The sequence below is a fragment of the Sinohyriopsis cumingii genome, chromosome 8 (assembly GCF_028554795.1).
Source record: "Sinohyriopsis cumingii isolate HCF-2022 chromosome 8, ASM2855479v2, whole genome shotgun sequence".
In the NCBI taxonomy this organism is placed as follows: Eukaryota; Metazoa; Mollusca; class Bivalvia; order Unionida; family Unionidae; genus Sinohyriopsis; species Sinohyriopsis cumingii.
Window position 1 is genome coordinate 109,221,284 of NC_142968.1, and position 21,309 is coordinate 109,242,592.

Consider the following 21,309-nt stretch of genomic DNA (forward strand, 5'->3'; position numbering starts at 1 on the left):
GAGAGAGTCATTAACCGTTCGGAAAGAACCTCAAAGCGTTTTCCATCGGCACTTAATGCAGATTAGTATTGGGATGCTGTATTTATCGCTCGAGATGAAACGGAGTTTAATTAGCTGTTTATTTCCGTCCTTCCTGATAGGATTAAGGTTGTTGTAAAGGCGTCATAGAGCTGTATAAAAACAACATGCGATGTCTACTAAGACACCCACAGATAAAGCCGCGTATGACATTAATTCTTTTATACTAATGAAGGAAGGTAAGATGGAATGATCTAAAAAATGGCGATATTAAGATCAATGTTAAAATAGGCATAATAAAATTGCGGCATAATCCGTCTTAAGAAATGCAGACATACACGTATAGTTACCACAGTATCTATTGGCCGTCAAAGAAAAATCGACTTGATTAAAAAATTATATTTCAGACGAAAAATAAAATGCAGAGGAGTAATTAGGTGCATGAAAAATGATCGACTAAAGGAACAAACGAGTAAACTGCTATACAAGCAGAAAGACAGACAGACAACATGTCGTTCAACTGAAGGTTCAGTTTATACATACATACATACATACATACATGCACACATGCACACGTGCATACATACATACATACATACATATATACATGCATGCATGCATGCAGGCAGGCAGGCAGGCAGACAGACAGACAGACAAGCAGACAAGTAGACAGGCAGAGAGACAGACACATATGTAGGTAGGTGTAGGTAGACAGAGGAATAGATCGACAGTTTGCTAGGAGACTACACCACCCGTCTGCATGAAACGTGCAAACAATACCGGTAAAACGAGTGTACGATAACTAGAGAACCGAGACTGTATTGTATGTAACATCTTGCCACACTTTTCTCGGTTTTGATTACTTCGCTTAGTTTTACATAAATCCCACCTCAATTGTCTCCTTAATGCAAGCTCCACCTGATGGTAAGGGCCTGATAAAAATGTATGCACATCCACAAAACATCTCTGTGGAAAGACTTCAAATATTTATCTTCAACGATGTGCAAGGATTTTGTGATATTTCTCAAGCACAGACGGACGGACCTGGTCACAAGAAACCCGACTTTTAATATAATCTCTTCGCTTTCAGTAACCTTAATATAATAAATTAGCTTGTGTAACAATCTGTTGGTAATGTAACAATGTGTTGGTAATGTAAACAATGTGTCGATAATGTAAACCATGTGTTGGTACTGTAACAATGTGTTGGTAATGTAGACAATGTGTTGGTAATGTAACAATGTGTTGGTACTGTAACAACGTGTTGGTAATGTAGCGATATGTTGGTAATATAGCAATGTGTTGGTAATGTAAACTATGTATTGGTAATATGACCACTGTGTTGGTAATGTAACACGGTGTTGGTAATGTAACAATGCGTTGGTAATGTAAAGAATGTGTTGGTAATGTAACAACGTGTTGGTAACGTAAAAACGTGTTGGTAATGTAACAAGGTGTTGGTAATGTAACAAGGTGTTGGTAATACAATAACGTGTTGGTAATGTAACAATGTGTTAGTAATTAAAACAATGTGTTGGTAATGTAAACAGTGTATTAGTAATGTAAACAATATGTTGTTAATGTAACAATATGTTAGTAATGTAACAATGTTATGATAATGTAAACACTGTGTTGGTAATGTAGCAATGTGTTGATAATATAAACATTGTGTTGTTAATGTAAATAATGTGTTGGTAATGTAACAACGTGTTGGTAATGTAATAACGTGTTGGTAATGTAAAAATGTGTTGGTAATGTAAACAACGTGTTGGTAATGTAAACAATGTGTTTGGTAATGTAAACAATATGTTGTGAATGTAACAATATGTTAGTAATGTAAACACTGTGTTGGTAATGTAACAACGTGTTGGTAATGTAATAACCGTTGGTAATGTAACAATGTGTTAGCAATGTAAACAATGTGTTGGTAATGTAAACAATATGTTGTTAATGTAACAATATGTTAGTAATTTAACAATGTGTTGGTAATGTAAACACTTTGTTGGTAATGTAAATATTGTGTTGTTAATGTAAACAATGTGTTGGTAATTTACATGCTGTGTTGGTAACGTAACAATGTGTTGGTAATCTGTTGTTCATTGCAAATTTAGATAGTGGGTCGGTGGTTCTATCTGAGGTTGTCCCGGGTTCTTCCTCCACCATTAATACTGGCCACCATTGTATAGCTTATCGTGTGCTGAAAAATGGCGTTAAACACCACAACCACCACAACAACAACAACAAATTTAGATACATAAGCTATAGGGAGTCACAGTTGAATAGTTGAATGGCACTGGACTTCTAATCCAAAGGTAGCAGGTTTGATATGCACTTGGACCAAACCGGGTCGGCAGCCCTCGCTGTTTCTTTGGGAATGGCATTTACCTCCCATTTCGTTGGCATGATATAACGAATAAGGTCTTAAACGTTTAGCTAAAAGCCAACCAAGTAACTGTTTAAGACAACAAGGGGGGGGGGGGAGGTGATAGGTAAAAATTAAAAGATGCACCCCTCAATGATTAATACAACATTTTTCAGAGTACTTACCATTAGTTCTTGGCGGCGATTGTATGACAACTTTGTACGGTGTCCTGAAAAAGATAATAATAATAATAATAATAATAATAATAATATGAATAATAATCATAAACAGCTCTTTAATTGTATTATTATTATTATTATTATTATTATTATTATTATTATTAGTAGTAGTAGTAGTAGTAGTAGTAGTAGTAGCAGTAGTAGTAGTAGTAGAATTCATATTCATTCTTTAGTAACAACAAAACTATCGAAAATTATATCTGATATGGAGAATAAATATGTAAACCAATCTGATAAACAATATATCCAAAACTTAGTATGTAATGATTTAGCTATTTAATGTCAGAGATAAAGCTATCTACACAATGTCCCCCCCACACACACACACACAAAAGGGACGCCGAGTACATTTATTTCGGAGTTACAGATAACATTGCTAACAGATGTGGTACGCATCGCTAGTAAAACTCTTTGTGACATTAAACACCATTAAGGTCCACAAATACTCAAGCACAAAACTGTTAATCTCTATTCTGATACAGCACTTCGGTTTTGTCTTTGTATGACAGTATGTGGCTGAAGTGTAAAAACTTACCCTGACGTATTGACTGGAATTGTAGGTGAAAGTGACACGTGCGCACCCTGTTGATCTTTGAGGGAAATAACACTGTGTCTGTTAAAAAAGAAAAAGAAGACGTAGTAGCAATATAATTTTGTATCGATGTCAATACATGATAATGCTGTTTATCGAACTAAATCAAACAATTTTAGGATGTAGACGGTGATGTTGGCAATGACTGGAGAGGAAGAAATTGATGAAGAGTACCAATGTAAAACATAAGCATTGTATCTGGTATATCACGAAGAAAACAGAAATGGTGGTGGTGTATTTGTGGTGGTGTTAGCAGGAGTAGTGATGATGTTTGGTAGTGTCAGTAGGTGCAATAGCAGTGGTGGTGTTTTTGCTGTGGTATAAATAGTAGAGCTGTGCTGATAATGTATTTGCGATAGTAGCAGTAGAAGTAACAGAAATGATGTTGATGGTGTATTTATGGTTGTGTAAGTAGTTACAGCAGAATGTATGTGGCCGGTCGTGTTGGTAGAAGTACCAGTAGTAGTGGTTATGTTGCATTTGTATTGGCATCATTAACAGTGAGATTGTATGTAGTGGTACCGTCAGTAGTAGCAGTGGCGTTGGTGTATTATGTTCAGTGGTATTAATGGCAGTGGTTTATGATGGTTTGGATATAATTGGTGGTGGCGTGTTTCTGGTGGTGTGGATAGTAGTAGGGTGGTTTATTTGTGGTAATAGCAGTAATATTGTGCCATTGATGGTATCAGCAGTAAATTAGAAGTTGTGGTGGTGTGTTTGTAGTTGCGTTATTCTTACGGGCCCAGAGTGGCCGAGTGGTCTAAAGCCCTCACCGTACGGATCACTGCCATCTCACCTCTGTCTGCGTGGATGCGAGTCTCGGCCAATGTGGGTATATGAGAAAGCTTGCCGGTAGCTTCTCGTGGGTCGGTGGTTCTTTCCGGGGGTTTCCCGGGTTCGTCCTCCACCATTAATACTGGCCTTCATGCATTATAGCCTATGTTGTGCTTAAAATGGCGTTAAACAATACAACAACAACAACAACAAGCATCAGTCTTAGTTGTGGTGGTACATTTGTGGTTGCGTCAACAGCAGTAGTAGTTCTAATGTTGGTGGTCTATTGGTTGTGCTATCAGCATTATTAATATTGTTAGCATATTTTAGGGTATGTAAGGAGTAGTAGTGGTGTGTATTTGGGGTGGTAGCAGCAGTAATAGTAGTGGTAGTTGCGGTGTGTGGTGGTGTCACTAGTAGTAGCATAATTGTGGTGACGTTAGTAGCAGTCAGAGCTTATGGCGATTTCGCTGGTAGTAGTAGTAGTAGTATAAGCATTGATGGAAGTGGTTTTTGTGATGGTGTCGATGGTAGTAAATGTGGCGATTTTGGTGGTGTATTTGTGGTCACGTCTGTAGAGTGGAAGTGCTTTTGGTTGTGTATTTGTGGTGGTGTCAGTAGTGTCAGAGGTAGAGTGTTTGGCTAGTGTCTGTAGTAGTTGGAGTTATATTAGTAATGATGTTGTGTTTGTGGTAGCTTTATTAATGGCAGTAGTAGGTGTTGTAGTGGTAGCAACAGTCATGATGGTGAGGCTATACTCATCCGAATATCAGATAGTATGTGTGTATGATTTGGATTTTTATCGTAGCTTTAACACTGTTTCAGTCATATCGCTACAATGTCTGCAGAGTGACAGCTTATAGCGATGTCTAGCGCTGGGGCATCATGCCCAGACATGCAGCATGATGTCCCACCCAGTAAAAATTATCCGGAAACCAGGCTGATCAGTCCTTATACTAACCTGCTACTAACCTGTTAATGCTGAGCGCCTAGCGAGGCAGGGTTCGAACCCACGACCTCCCGCATCCGAGGCGGACGCTCTAACTACCAGGCCGCCGGAGCGGTCAATAAGTTAGTGTAAAGTTCTTACCATAAAATTGCCTAAATGAAAATCGGAAGACCTGAATATTGTTTTTCTTCACTTTTGCTTGGTATACTTATTGTACCCACGCTAATAAGACCAGTCCAGTTGCAAACTGCACAGACCCATATCTGCCAGCGCATCATACGCTGGCAGATTTGGATCTGTGTAGTTTGTTTTGAGCAATAAGTAGAAGAAACAACAACGACCGTGAACTGCATGTGCATTACGTAACGATATATCATGATCTATGTTGTTTGCAGTTGGACTCGACTTATAGGTGAGTGAAGACGGTAAAGTCTAAATGAAAATGAATGGGTATCTTACTTGTTAGTTCCAGCGGCATGAGCGATAAGCTCGTGGATGTCTCTTGAACTGCAGTGTGTGCTAAATATAACCTGCAAGGAAAGAAAGTCAAGTACAATCAGTCAGCAAGTTATGTCCCTTGCTGTACGAAAGGGGACAAATGTTGTCTGCGTTGTTTTGTCCCTCCGTCCGTAAATACCCATGTCTGTTCATCATACACGTGATATGCAGCACCTTTGTGACATACACTGAACGAAACACGGATTATAAGAAGCAACAAAATGCAAGATATTAGTTCCCATCACTGCCTTTGAAATTCTATTACTTTAGTAAGAAATGTCAGAACATCAGAAAAATATTAAAATAAATTAATATAATAACAATAATAGTAATAATAATAAAATAATAATAATTAGGCAATATTGACAACGGATTTTGTGGTTGGAGTGGAGTATACATATTCGTCAAAATTTTCGATGTCGTTCACAATATTAATACAAATCAATTATCATGCCGTAGACATGTAGCCTGATGTCCCACCCAGTCACATTATCCTGACACCAGACTGACCAGTCCTAACACTAACCTCTTAATGTTGAGTACCTAGCGAGGCAGCTGCAAGTACCATTTTTATGTCTTTTCTTTTGGTATGATTCGGCCGGGTTTCGAAACCGGAACCTCCCGCACTCAAGGCGGACGCTCTAACCACTTAGGCCACCGGAGGCATGAAGAGAAGGGAGAAGGGATGGAATAGTGATTGATGATTTCTTACATGCACCTTCGTATTGAAGTACCATTTGCATTAGTTAATGGCACTTCTGAGGTTTGGTCTCGAAATGATTTTCAGTTTTCTTGCAGCTATTTACGTCCTTTCGTATACAAATCTTGCCGGCATTATAATTTGATATTTTTTATGAAGAAAATAATCGACGGATGACACAAAACTCCTCTTTTTGCATGAAATACAACTTAAGAAGAAAAGAAAAAAACACAAAGAGTATTCATGTGAACTGAAAAAGCCGATGTAACATGCGACGCTAATCACATAAATAATCCTAGATGTAAATGATAAAGACCAACTATTAAAACTGTGTCTTGATGTTAAAGTTGTAAAGGAAAGTACAATATACATGAACAATACAGGATTTACTTTAAAAAAGTGACTTTTAAAAAGAAAATTAACAATTTAAAAATAATTTATACCGTATGTTATTTTGGGAAAAAAATAAGCGTCCTTCGTCTTTTCATATTATTTTGTTATATGACAATTGTTTCGTCAGTTCTGTTCCGTGCTTGAACTCGTCTCGTGTAAAATACAATGTAGTTTGTATTTATGGAGGTCAATGGGTTACAAACCTTTGATACTTTATAGGTCTTTGGAAATCATCGTGTTCTTTTGACAATTATAAATTTGCAAGGTAAAAATTGCTTCCACGCATGGTCAAGAGACAACCAACCCAAAGAAAAGAACGTAATGCAGAAAATAAAAAAAGAAATCACTTACTGGTCTTGATTTAGTATCTCAACTATTGCAGACACACTTTGTTAATTAGTGTGTATATCGATCGATCCATTTTGTTGAGGGCATGCACTGATGAAAGAAGAGATCGAATGGTGATTACGGATTACTTTATTTCTTACATGCATGTACGTAATCATGTATGTTTGTGGATGGGTGACCACGAACAGTTAGATTTGTGATATATTTCTTTCACATGTAATTTTAGTTACCTTATGCAGACGCTCTTTTTTGTGTACTAACGGTAATTTCAATCACAATTTGGCATTAATTAAAATAGATCCAATGTCTTAAAGTAAGTATACATACTCAAAAGTTCAGGTGGTGACGTGATGTTCGTAGTGTTGACCTCTTCCTTCCACGAAAAATAAACAATTACATGCGAATTAGCAATGTTGAACATTCAGTGTCGATGGTATTTCAACTGACGTCATATCCGATGAATTGACGTCTGCTCCTTGGCATCAGCTTCTCTGAGTGGGGCATAATATCACTTGTAAATGTCACACTTCGTTCCTACTCAATCACATTTGCAGCAAGTGGTTTTTCGTGTGGGGTAATCTACCCTGTTTGTTTTGGATTAGATATGGGTATTCGGGGTAGATAAAAGTAATCCCCTGGACGGGTGGCCACCAACACTTAGGCTTGAGATAGATTTCTGTCAGATCATCTCACCATTAACGCAGAACATGAATACTAAAAATACTTTGAATATAACAAATCACAAGATTTCAACTTCACTCGTTTTGTAATATTGAATGTGATGGAATCGAATTTTAATGACGTCGGATTAAGCATTCTGGACATAACAAATTACTGACTTTACTTAAGTGCAACCATGGTCTTTTTTAATACCTAAGATTTATTTTCTCAGTTATTTCGTAAATTAGCCAAAATGCACAATGCCTTAGAGTTTCCTATAAAACTCGTGCACATGATTCTGAATCCCCATTTATTTATTCAAAACGTGAATGACATTTTTTATGTTTATCATTTAAGTTTAAAATCTTGGAAAAACGTCATGTGCTCTGTTACAAGAGTTGATATTTGTACCTTAACAAAATATAAACCATCGCGTGCAATTGAGCTCGTTCCAGTGACGATATACAACGTTTACAAATTATATGTCCTAATACAATCAACCGTCTTTGACACGTTATATTTACTGGTGTTTATCATTATAGTTATGTTGCTAGACAAGGTAAACAAGTTTATCACACATAATACATATTTTTATTATCTTCTTGGTAATGCTTGTTAATTGTACGACTTTATGAGCGTTAACTTTCCGTGACTGCTTTCATTCCACGTTTTGATATACTAAATCTGAGCATGTAAACTTAACGTCTCTTTTTATTGATGGGGATTTCATATGAATTTATGTGTTTTCATAATTATTTCTTGTCATGGCGTCACTACGTGAATGAAGTTGCTGATATATTTCTTTCAGTTTTCTAAATTTGTACTGAACATTCGTTACAAGCTGATACACACCAGACAATACAAATCGCTAATTTCAACACCACATACAAAAATAGCATAGGTTATAGTGCATCATCTGGAAATAGTTGCAGCTGCAACTAAATTAAATGACTGCAAGTGATCTTTCCGGAACCGACTGAACTCATACTTGTTTGCTTTGTTACTTACACTAAAGCCAATATGCCGAATTCAATAAACATTTTGTTTTTCAACTGAGTCTGTAACGCTGCTTCTCTGTTCAATGCAAGCTTCATTTTTCACTGGTTAGCATATCTCTATAAAAATAAATCGGAGAAGAAGTATTTATACGTTTCTAGGATCCAATGAGAGCTGATTGGTTCAATTAGTGCAATGTTGTCTTGTAACAAGTGTGATCCATCTTAAGTCACCCCCCCCCCCCCAGACACACACACACAGAAAAGCTACAGGGAAAATTTGTTTCTCAGTAGTCTTCCAACAACAGCTTAATTTTTATAACGCGTTTGGCCAAAGATAAGTATTATTTTATTTTCCTATTAAATAGCTTAACAAATTTTGATTAACATTTCGATTAGGGATGTGTATTGCCACATTAGTCATAATACGATATTTATCGCGAAGCAGATGACCCGATACCTGTCTTCGAGACCATTTTTATCGACCTGGTATAATATGAATATGTGTGTCTCCCATTTGGCTGGGTTACTTAGAAATTAATTTTACTCATGAAACATGTCTATTGTAACTGCCATAGTGGAACTCCATTCTGAGGCATAACTACATGTTATTTTCGAAGGTTAATGAAGCTCTTCTGACATACATAATTTTCAAAGTTGAGTGTATGTCATAGTCTGTCAAGAAAAAAAATGTAATATATATAACATATATAAGGTCAGTGATCTATGCTACTATAATTGTAGTTATCACAGTTAATAACGAATAAAACTCAACCCTATTTATCTATACATAACTCGTATCTAGCTGCAAATTAGCATCGACCATGATCTGGCGTCAGCAAAGGCTTTCTTTGATTGAAGTCCTAGCTATAAATAACCACATAGATCTTGATCTACCTGCCTGTAGATCATAAACCTATCATGCTTTAGCTTGCTTTTAACTGGCTGATGGCTGAACTCGGGCTTGGACTGAACCATAAGTCCACATAGCTGGCCAGAAAATAATCTATATGTGGTACTCTTATATCTTTGGAGGAAAATAATGTTTTCCCATATTCTAGCCATTTAGTGGATTATGTTAAGGCAGGAACATCGTTTATGCTACAAATAATATGGCAAATAAATCGACCTTTCTATTTTTGTCAGGGATTTACATCGGTTAGTATATTTGATGGAAAGGCTTCGGTGATTTGTAAGTCCATTCATCTCTAATGACTTGCATTTAACCATAATTTACGGAATTCGGGATTGGGGATTTAATGTTTATAATCGATCAAATCTCCAAATGAGTCTGATTCAGGCGAATGCTGATGTGACAATGAAATTACTATTGTCATTTAAATACAAATGTCCGCATGAAAGAGACATCAATAAACTACAGATCGCTATTCTAATTCGTTGCGAATGCATTTGACAATAAACCGTCCAATTAGTTTTATCAAACAATGAAAGCTGATTATATTTACGTGTCTTAAAGGCAATTTATGACAGCTAATAAGTATGTGCAAAACTCTACAGTATCTGTCTTTACATACGTACGACATGTGCTGCACTGCATTACCCTACGTAATGAGGTAACCGATCTGACGACTATCCGTAACTGTTTTTTTCCGGCCTTCCATTATCGCGTTGTATTAAGGATTGCACTATTGATTTTTGTTGTAAGCAGATGAACTCTTATTTTTCAACAGAAATTTCAGTGTTTATTTCTTGCTAAAGCAAGTTCTTAAGTTTAAACTGGCATAAAAATAATTCCTTTCAAGATATAGTTTGAACACTGAAATATCTGATGACAGTCCTCTATGATCTTCATATTAGTGCATATTCTAGCATGACAGTTCTTTTGAAAACTCAAAGTTCGTGAAGAATGAAATTTAAAAGACCTTTGGATTTAATACACAGCGGTCAATAACGGCTAATTATTCCTCAGTTTCTTATTATCTTGTCCTATATTTTTTAAATTCCATAAACACACTGCACAATTATAGGAACGGAAACGTATAGCTTTGATACCACGGTTTTTGTTTTCTGCTTTAAAATATTTATTGGGTTAAAAGAGACAGACTATTTATGTCAATTTACATTTATTTTCCAGGGAGACAGCTTTTTGTTAATTAAACTTATACTTGGTTTATTCAGCCTTAGATCGGAGAGAAACGTTTCGCTGGGAAAGTATTTTTTAATCTATCTAGTCTGAGATTCACCTAAACCGTCCCCTTTATGCAGGCCACACACTAGCGTCGCCATTTGCCCGTTCCTATATACCAATCAAACCTCTTTGTTCTGGCCACTTCTACATAACAATCAATCGTTTTTGTCTAAACAATGCCCGGTATAGAGAAGTTTTAATGAAAATAATACTAATTGAGAGTTATACTGTATTCGGCCGTTCATAACGGCCGTGTTATTCGATACATGTGGTCTATGATGATGGTCACGATTCTGGTGTCTCCAATTTTCAAGTCGAAGTAAAACTTGACATTTAAAGATCTGTAGTATCAACACGTTACTTTATTGTGCTGATAGTAACGTTGAGAGATTAGTTATCGATTTAAATACCATATTTTCCAGTGTATGGATCAAATCAGGCTGTGAACCACGTGTACCAAAATAGTGCAATTAATTCCACTTCAGCTGCACTCTGAATCAGTCGATAGATGTCTCTGTTAAACAGTGTTTAATTTTTAGCGCAGGAATAGTTTGTGATTAGGATGCTTTACGCAAATACGCACATACTGACCAAATTAACCAGCTGACAACAATATCTGGCAAAAAAACCCCGAAATATTCCGATTGTGTTATTGTCGTTTTCCTTATCTGACTGGTGTATCGATTTAGTGTTAAAACCTCCTCAAACCAGGGGACTCCACAAAATTTGTGCTTTTTATTTTGCATTAAGCGTTTTTTTTAAAAAAACAAAAAAACAAAATAAAATGTACCCAGTAGTCGTGAATTTTCCAGAAAATATATGTTTAGACTTGAATTGAGATCTCAAAGGTCAAATCAATTACAAATTAAAGTTCTGCCATCAAGAAATTCACAATCTCAGTCCAGTTCTGTATTATTAGCTGTATGTTGTGTACTTGATTGATTAATTGTTTCAGTCCGGTAGAAGACTATCTCATTTCCCGAAACTTTGTTTTTGTTACAAAATGTTTTCAAAGTGTTATAGGTTACCACAAAGGACTTATCACCATGCCATGCCATTAAATCTTCTTGCATAATGCACAAATAATCAACTTTGAAATCTTTCTTTTGAAGGTTATGCAAGTTATGCAATAAAAGAAAAAAAAAAAAAAAGAAATAACATGTAATAAATAAGCTGGAAGGAAAAAAATCTTTTGAATACCTAAAATTTAGTTTCCATTTAGTATTAATTTGTTTGATGTATTTAATTTTTCTTTTTCTCTTTTGAAAATTATAATCATCAGTTTCACTTTTAGAAATGTTCATAGAAAAGCTTAATTTTACTCCTCTCTCGAGTCACAACCTTCAAATGCCTGTATGAATTTCGAGTCGAGTCCACTTAAGTACAGTCAACATAAACAAGCCTATAGTGGACCATCAAGGACGATGCCTCCTTGGCAATCAAAGGTCGTTGTAGTTGTTGTAGGGTTTAACGCCATTTTTCAGCACATGATAGGCTATACATGGTGGCCAGTATTAATGGTGGAGGAAGAACCCGGGAAATCCCCGGAAAGAACCACCGACCCTCGAGAAGCTACTGGCAAGCTTTCTCAATACCCACATTGGCCGAATCCGAGACTCGAACCCACGCAGACAGAGGTGAGATGGCAGTGATCGGTAACGGAGAGCGTTTTAGACCACTGGGTCACTAGGGGCCTCAATCAAAAATCGTAAAGTTATCACATGACACATGTGTTTCTGATGTAAATCGATTTTGATTCCTGTCCGACATAAACAAGGACATGTATTACACAACGATGGTTGAAATTTCAATATCATATGTCGAGAATCCCTAATTCACACGTTGAATGTAACTGTTTGTGATGAAAGTTCCATTTCAGATGGCGAGTATTTAGATTTCATCTGTTGAAATTCACAGCAAACAGAAGCAGCCTCCCTGTTTAAAAATAACGCGTTCCGTTCACGAGAGAGACCTCTAGCGAAGAAATTCATAGTAATGCTCGACCTGTGAATGGTAACTTTCAAACTGTCAATGCCTGAAATGTAATGGCTCCTCATAATTGAATACACGAATGATGTATCTTAATACTCTATATTATTTTGAATTGTTAAAGTGGACATTGTGTAATGTTACTTTCAACACCAACACACCATTTCACCATATAAAAATAACAGTTTTGACAAGCACAATAAAATGTCCAACCACAGCTGTGTAATTCAACAGATACAACCTAGAAACTCAACATACGAAATGGAACTTTCAGCACAATCAATGTGATTCAAGATGTTAAATTGAAACTCTCGACATATAACATTAAAATTTCAACAACTGCTGTGTAATTCAGAATATACAATCTAAAAACGCAACATTGGACAAAGAATTTTCAACCAGTGCTGTGTAATTCAACAGATAAAATCTAAATACTTAACATATGAAATAGAACTTTCAACATCGACTCTTTCACCAATACAAAAATTAGGAATTCTCGACGTCTGACATTGAAATTTCAGCCACCGCCGTGTAATTCAAACGAAACAATCTAAAACCTAGACATAGAAAATATAACTTTCAACCAACACTGTTTAATTCAACAAATACAATCTAAAATCTCGACCTAGAAAATGAAACTTTAAGGTCAAGCATTTTTGATACAACACGTGAAATTGTAATTCTGGACATAGGACATTAAAATTTCAGCGGCAACGTTCTGATTGGACCAGTTTTTGTCCGCTAAGGCGCCTCATATTCTTTCGCATGATTCGCTGGCAGATCAGTATCGATGCAGTTTGTTAGGAATAATCAGTATATAAAAACCCCATATAAACCCCGACCTGCAAGCGCGATATGGTACGGCATATCAGGATCTTGTTATTTGCAGTTGGACTCGACTTATAAGGGAGTATTTACTGTTGTTGAAACTGCAAACGGTCAAATTCTTTCTCACAGTAAGCACGGAATTAATTAAGATAAAGGTGAAGGACAACGATAACATCGGAGTGCTATCTCAGGGTACGCTGACATGACTTTTATAGTACCTCCTTCCGATGGGTTAAAATAGTCCTTTTGCTCGTCTGTCTTAGTTTATTCTACCTACTTGTTCTGAAATGCCATAGCAATACAACTTTCTTGCAGTTAATACAAAATAATAATGGCAACCCAATTCATTGAGCTAGATAAGGCACATATATATATATATATATATATATATATATATATATATATATATATATATATATATATATATATATATATATACTTTAGTTTTCTTCCATATAATAATCATTGAAAATATTTTCAATGACACTGCTATTTAATTTATTACAATTTTTTAAGGCTCTGCAAATTATATTCATGCATACGCCATATTTTTTAGCACATGATAGTCTGTACATAGCGGCTGTTATATCAAGCGAAGGAAGAACCATCGACCCACGGGATACTATCGGCATGCTTTCGCACATACCCACGCTGGCCAAGCGCGAGACTTGAACTCACGCGGACGGAGGTGAGATAACAATGAACTGTAAAGGAACGCGCCTATGTCCACTCGGTCACCAGTTAGATATTTAACAAGCGACATGGGAAATATTTCTTCAGTTCGTACGTTTGTATACTTTTCGACAAACGTCACTAACACCTGAATGTTTAATTATTCAAAGGCCTTTTTCAAAATCATTCTTTAGGGTCACATATTAGATCAGAAATTAATCCAGTTATCTGCTTGGCAGATAACACTTAATGTGTAGTTATCACACTGTACATAGTTGTGATGCTATACATAGGTAATCCAGTACATTCCTTGGTGGCGGAGTATGTCCAGTATGTGACCTAATCTACTGATAATTAATGTTGATCCAGGTCCAGAACGTCATGTAGTAAAAATGACTGTACTCTTTGTAACCTATCCGAGATTGTCGTGTGGTTTGAATTCAGTCTTTGCAATCTATGTAATTCAGATTTCTGATATGCATACATGGGAAGTCCATAATGCAAGAGAGAGAGAGAGAGAGAGAGAGAGAGAGAGAGAGCAAAGTAAGGTCTAATTATTAACAACATCTTCTATTTATAACGATTTTCACGTGCGAGTTTACCACTTTTAACATCAGCTAATGTACTCGCCAGTCTCTGAAATCAGAACCGGATGCAAAGTTTATTATTGTAGAGAAAAGAAACGTTTTTTTTTTTTTTTATTGTCTGCAGCGCATCCGTTTATATCGTATCTTAATTAGATTCCAATGAGATCAAAGAGCCCGTTTCAGCTTTAGGAATATAACAGGAAATTTAGACCCAGAACGGTTACTCCAATGTAATTGTGTTATATAAACATATACATCTTACCTTCCAGAAAAATTTACACCGCCATATCCAGTGAAGACAGGTGAATGTAAACGAAAATTACTCTGTGTAATACACACGTTATTTTACTTTTTATCTTTATCCGTGAATATTCCTATTGCCCTGTGGGCAACCAGATTTAACCCTATCAAAATATGCGAATTATAATAGAATATACGACGTAATTCAAGTTATAATAAGCAAACACTTGAGGATACAGCGGAATGTAGGCAAAAAAAACCAAAAAACATGGCGTTAAGACCAACGTTTGAAAACGTGTACTCAAAATAATGCAGAATGGCAACTTCACTGACTTGAACTACGGTAAAGAAAACAAGGCAAGGAAAATATCTGGTACACCAGGGTACGATGCATAGTCGTTTAAATGGTGGCAAACGTTAAACCTGCAATTCAAACAAATTGATGTTCTAAGTTTATCTACTTTTAACCTAACACAACATGGTAATACATAAATTAATAATATAATAATGCACATTGAAAATTACACAAGCAAAGAATGGAACCGCGTATGAAGCAGAATAAAATCCCAATCATCTGTCGAGTGCAGTTTCTGATCAACATTAACTTAAAACGCTTATGGCCCGGAACACAGGCATGAAAAAAGCAGTGCAGTCAACACTACTGATACTTGAAACTGCGTTTCCAGAAATAACGTGTTTTGCACTGTCATTTATGATGTGTGTGTGTGTGTGTGTGTGTGATTTAGATTTTTAACGTAGCTTTAACAATTTTACAGTCATATCGCTACGACGTCTGCAGTGTGGCAGTTTAAAGCGATGTCTAGCACTGGGGCATCATACATGTAACAAGATGTCCCACCCAGTGACATTATCCTGAAACCAGGCCGACCAGTCCTAACACTAACCTCTTAATGCTGAGCGCCAAGCGAGGCAGCTGTTAGTTCCATTTTTTAGAAGACTTTGGTAGGACTCGGCCGGGGATCGAACTCACGACCTCCCGCATCTGAGGAGGACGCTCTAACCACTAGGCCACCGGAGTGGTTGTCATTTCTGATAAATACATGATTAAGAAATATGAGACATGTTCATGTGTACATTTCGACAAGACCCCTCCCTAATGTTCACGTAGAATAGTATTCCTTAAGTGGTGACCTTAACATCAATATTCTAATGCAATACTGTTCAAATGTGTGCAGTTTGCAGCTAATAATAACGACAAAAGTAGACTTTCACATGAGTAACTTAAAATCATAATTTTGTTTCTACCGTATATAGAAGCTTATATGTTGGGTCCCACTGCAAACTGCACAATTCAAGATCTGCCGTCGCATAATGCACACAAAGATATGGGATGTAGTTTGTCAGGAGTAATCAGTAGAACAAATATTGATCCCCATCTACCAGCGCATTATGCGACGGCTGCCGAAAGTCAATATTGTTTGCAGTTTGGTTCGACTTATAGCATGCATATACGGTATATCGATGACAGCAAAGAGAGTTAAAATGTTGACGTGACCTCTAGACGAAGAATTTGGTTACAGTTGTAAGTCTAGTGTCGTTGTATTTAATTGTTTAGATCTGCACTGTATTTGATGGTGTAGTGTTACAGTGAATGTAAGAATATAGGGCTACACTGTATTTAATAGTCTAACGTTACAGTGTATTTAATAGTCTAACGTTACAGTGTATTTAATAGTCTAACGTTACATTGTTTTTCATAGTCTAATGTTACATTCTAATGTTACACTGTATTTAATATTCTAATGTTACACGGTATTTATGAGTCTAGTGCTCGTAATTGCTGATCTTGTTATTCATTTTGTTTCTCAATTTTCTTCTTAGAAAGGTTTTTGTTTTTATAATTGGTCAGATAGAAGCTACGCTAAAGTAAATGCCATATCAACACAATTAATGTGAAGGAAAGGCCTGAGAAACATATTTATCCTAGCAATGGAATGGGTAGACTTTAGTTTTATTGCATTTAGTTTGTTCTGGTTTTATTGTATTAGGTCTACTGAGGTCAGCTCGCATATGTTTGGTTTTATCATTGTTATGTGCAAATGTTACTTGCTTTTATTGTTTTTATTTTCTTCACAGGTTGTGTTAATAAAAAATGAATGAAGATACAGTTTCATAATTGGTTGAGTCGAAAACAATAACTTATTATGCAACATTCAGCATTTTTAAGAACATAAAAGAGCGAGCATGTTTGAACAATTAATGTTCATCCTTTACGTAAATCCAATTTTCATTTTTTCATAAAGAATAAAAGAATGAATTAACATCAACCTTTTCTTAATGTATATTTGCATATTTCATTCGAATCAATTTAAGCTAAAATCGGAATTTATGTTCCATGCAGATATTATATAACAATTAGTATTTTCTTTGTATTCTTTTACAATTCAATGTTTTGTAATTTAATCCCATTTAAAATTACCATTTCAGTATGTCTGTAAATAAAGATAACTAAAACAGATTTAATTTTTACAAAAATGCGAGAAATATAGTAAAGCTCGTCGCTTTGGTTCCATACTTAATAATTAAATTAATTAAACCTTTCATAAAATTAAAATGTAGGTATGTTTTAGTAAACATTCTTTGTTAAACGTTTGTCATCATGGAGCTTCGTTTGCTATTTAAAATCCAAATACCCTAGTATGCACACGTTGAAGGATTGAGTAGATAGTGCGTATAAACATAACTGATTATTCAACAGTATGATAGTGCGTATAAACATAAATGATTATTCAACAGTATGATAGTGCGTATAAACATAAATGATTATTCAACAGTATGATAGTGCGTATAAACATAAATGATTATTCAACAGTATGATAGTGCGTATAAACATAAATGATTATTCAACAGTATGATAATGCTTATAAACATAAATGATTATTCAACAATATGATAGTGCGTATAAACATAAATGATTATTCAACAGTATGAAAGTATTTGCAAACTATGCTTCAGTATTCTATGGATAATATTTAATTGCAAACTATGCTTCAGTACTCCATGGGTAATGTATTTGTATACTATGCTTCAGTACTCAGAGGGAAACGTGTAATAGTTTATTTGGTTGTCATAAGGAGTATTAGCTACGATGTCGTAGCCTCAACTTGATTTGTTGTGGTTGAGGCTACGAACTGATCCCATATCATGTAATGGAGCAAAAAAATTCGTCACTAAAGTCCGAAAAACAAACAGTGTAGAAATCAAATACATAAGTATAATCGTATTGTGGAAGAAATTTGGCTTATTTTGAATTTATTAAGCCCTTACGCGATAAAATAAATTGGCATGGTTACTCTAACCTTATCCTGTCCGCCATGACAGATAACGCGAGACTTTCGCCGTGACCCCTTTTCTACGTAAGTCTTGCCAGACCATATTTTGGATTTTCTACGCTATACAATTATCAATTAAGTGCGAATAATCGCTTCTTGGTGGAATTTCAAAGTTGCCGGTAAACCGTATCTACTTTTAATGCGCAGAATTTCTGACCCAAACGGCGCCAAAATTTTACTACGATTTGTTTACATTTCCAAAAAAGGCGCCAATGTCCTTATATGGCACACAAACAAACGAGGCTGAGAACGGAAGTAATCATTATTTGAAATAATATGGTGGACGATCTAAACGAAAATATCGGCTAAAAAAGGTAAACGAGATTTTACAACTATTTCTACAATGATTTTCGATACTTCCGGTATTAAATAAGAGGACTACTCAATTTATTGGATTACATGCAAGGAATATGTTTAAAGTTTTATTATTAGGCTAAAGGAACGCCGGGTGTGAATCACACCCGGCTTGCTCCATTAACACGTATATGCTCATGTTAGTACCCTGTCCACGAGGTACGAGTAAGGGTACTAATATTAGTACTAAAGGAGTATCTGCGAACTATTGCTTCAGTACTCTATGTGGAACGTGTAACTGCAAACTATGCTTCAGTGCTCTATGAGGAATATATAATAGTTAATTTTATTGTCGTAAAAGTAAAATTTAGTTAAACAGATTTATTTTTTTAAAAAATACTTTACATGGGTTCCACATTTATGTATTTGCATCTTTTAAACTGCGTACTTTAAGAAGTCTTAAATACTCAAAGCATTTGGTAAAATAAAAATATAGCATGTTCTCTTGCATAGTACGGACCAAACTGCGGGTCGCACAGACCTAGATTTGCCATGGTATGATTTGGCGATTGTGTTTATCATTGTTGCATATGACAACAAGATTATATGCAGATCTGTAAAGGCATTATGTTACGATCAGTTTGTATCTATACTGGTGGTGACTGGGTAAGACTTATACACAAATTTGTACAGTTAAACTCATGCCAAAAAATTAAAAATGCAACTTTGGGTTCAGTACGGTAAGAGAAGACGTAAATGGACTTTTGTTTGGGTGCTTGTTATCTTTGCATTCTTATAATAAGATAAGCTTTATTTCCACTAGATCCGGGATAGTCACTGTGCTGAAGGCGCTTCATTAGAAGCTCTAGAGTAAGAGAAATAACGTTCAAATTCATACATCAGTTATTGACCTTTCCATTACATGTATATGTAATTTTGCATTATACAGCTCAAGATCTTTACAGAATCCGCCCGCAGATAGTCAAATATGCTGTTCGTTTGAAATTACAACTAGAACAAAAGACGAAGATTCAAAATCTGCAGGCACATTCTGGGACGACTTGCTTTGATCCACGCTGTTCGTATGAAATTACATTTCAACAACGAACGTAGACTCTGATCTGCAGAACATTCGTTGATGGCAGATCTTGGTTCTACGCTGTTTGTATGAAAGCAGAAATGGAACAATGGACGTAGACTACGATCTACGGGTTTATTACCTTTAATTTAATCAACTAAAAGAAAAGGTGTTATCGTATGTAATTCCTGTTTTGACGTTGTGACTCGGGGATCCGTTAAAATACACTCTGTGCAAAATCGCATGTCTTGCCGCAATAGCCAACTTACCCACTTTACCTGTACCTTCATTTTTTGTTTCTTTTTAGGACAGTGGGGAGGTTAGTGTTTGTAACGTTAACTGTTATTACTACTACTGCTAAAAGTTACAGCGAATAATTAAAAACCTTTAACGACAGACAGAAGAATGTTCAAACATGAGTTAATAAATAACCATACCTTTTCCAGCTTTCCGTCGATTTCCAGAAAGATGACCTTTGAACTTTCGATAGACGATGCGTTCCCCATAATGATAGCAAGGACTGTCAGCATTCACTGATGTACACCGTGATGGACTCCGTATAAATACATCACAACGTTTTCAGGACTGTCATCCCTATTCAAACATGCAGAAGTAGTAGTGTATACAAGTCCAAACGTAAATACTAGATGTCAAATAATATAATCCAATGACGTTTGTATCTTCTCACCGGTCAGCAATTCAGATTTGAGACAGAGTAACGTATTCTATTGTAAATAGTCATGGATTAATATCAATTAGATTTTGGACCAAGATACAAATGTTTAAAACTAAGCGGAGAGCTTCCGTTGGTCTCACTTACTCCCACCAGGTATCTGTGCGAGTGCTTGCAGATAATACTAACTTTATCTGAAAAGCAGCGTTTTATCGATACTGCCTTACAAATCTTCTCGTCACATTGATTGATGCATTCTCAATTCTGCATAAAAGTCCAGATGTTGATATTGCGTTCAGTACTTTCAAGATATTTGTTCTCAAGATGTTAACAATAAAGGTAGATACGGTATGAAAATGTTGAAATGACGCTAACAAAGGCTACATTCCATTACTGAAGTTTAAATTTCACAAAATTTTGTACCAAGTAGTTCCTGATTAACGAATGCTCTGGGATGAATTTTGTTAATGTTTAACAGTTAGAACATGCAACCTTTGTCACCAATATCTCTCACGCTATGACAAAAATCTCGTCTTTAATGGTATTATACTTGCGTAAATAGAAGCCACGCATGCGCAGAGATGTTGATTTGGCATTTTCTCTAACTTGTTTTGTCGATAATATGGCGAGTGGTGATTAGGTTACCATGGAAATAGTTGCGACACATGCGTGCAGCTCACAGATTTCAAGACCTGGCTTTGATTAAGTTCGATATGGAGAATTGGATCTGTTGATAGGCGAAGTGTCAACTCGATTGATCAGCCAGTTTTTGATGAAACTGTCACCAACATCGATTAATACAACCAGGTGATAATTAGTCAAGAATGACAACCGCACGCAAATAAAATCATCATCTGTTTACAGTGACCACTTCTTCAATTAAATAACCAATTCATTTTGCTAATTTTTCAGGCACTC

At 35.8% G+C, this 21,309-nt stretch overlaps 1 protein-coding gene across 5 annotated transcripts in view; it reads right to left on the reverse strand.

Moving 5' to 3' along the window:
• The window catches only part of LOC149794359 (high affinity cGMP-specific 3',5'-cyclic phosphodiesterase 9A-like), a 61,148-nt gene extending 40,237 nt beyond the window's left edge, over positions 1 to 20,911 (reverse strand). For 4 of the 5 annotated variants that reach the window (XM_089968524.1, XM_089968528.1, XM_089968523.1 and 1 more), the window contains exons 1-4: positions 20,156 to 20,911; positions 5,394 to 5,464; positions 3,155 to 3,232; positions 2,566 to 2,609 (exon numbers count right to left, since the gene is read on the reverse strand). In XM_089968524.1, the coding sequence (XP_089824650.1) occupies positions 2,566 to 2,609; positions 3,155 to 3,232; positions 5,394 to 5,464; positions 20,156 to 20,248 (286 nt within the window). In that variant the 5' untranslated portion in view covers positions 20,249 to 20,911. The remainder of the gene's footprint in view (positions 1 to 2,565; positions 2,610 to 3,154; positions 3,233 to 5,393; positions 5,465 to 20,155) is intronic. The other variant, XM_089968525.1, reaches the window with a different exon arrangement.
• Between the last annotated feature and the right edge of the window lie 398 nt (positions 20,912 to 21,309).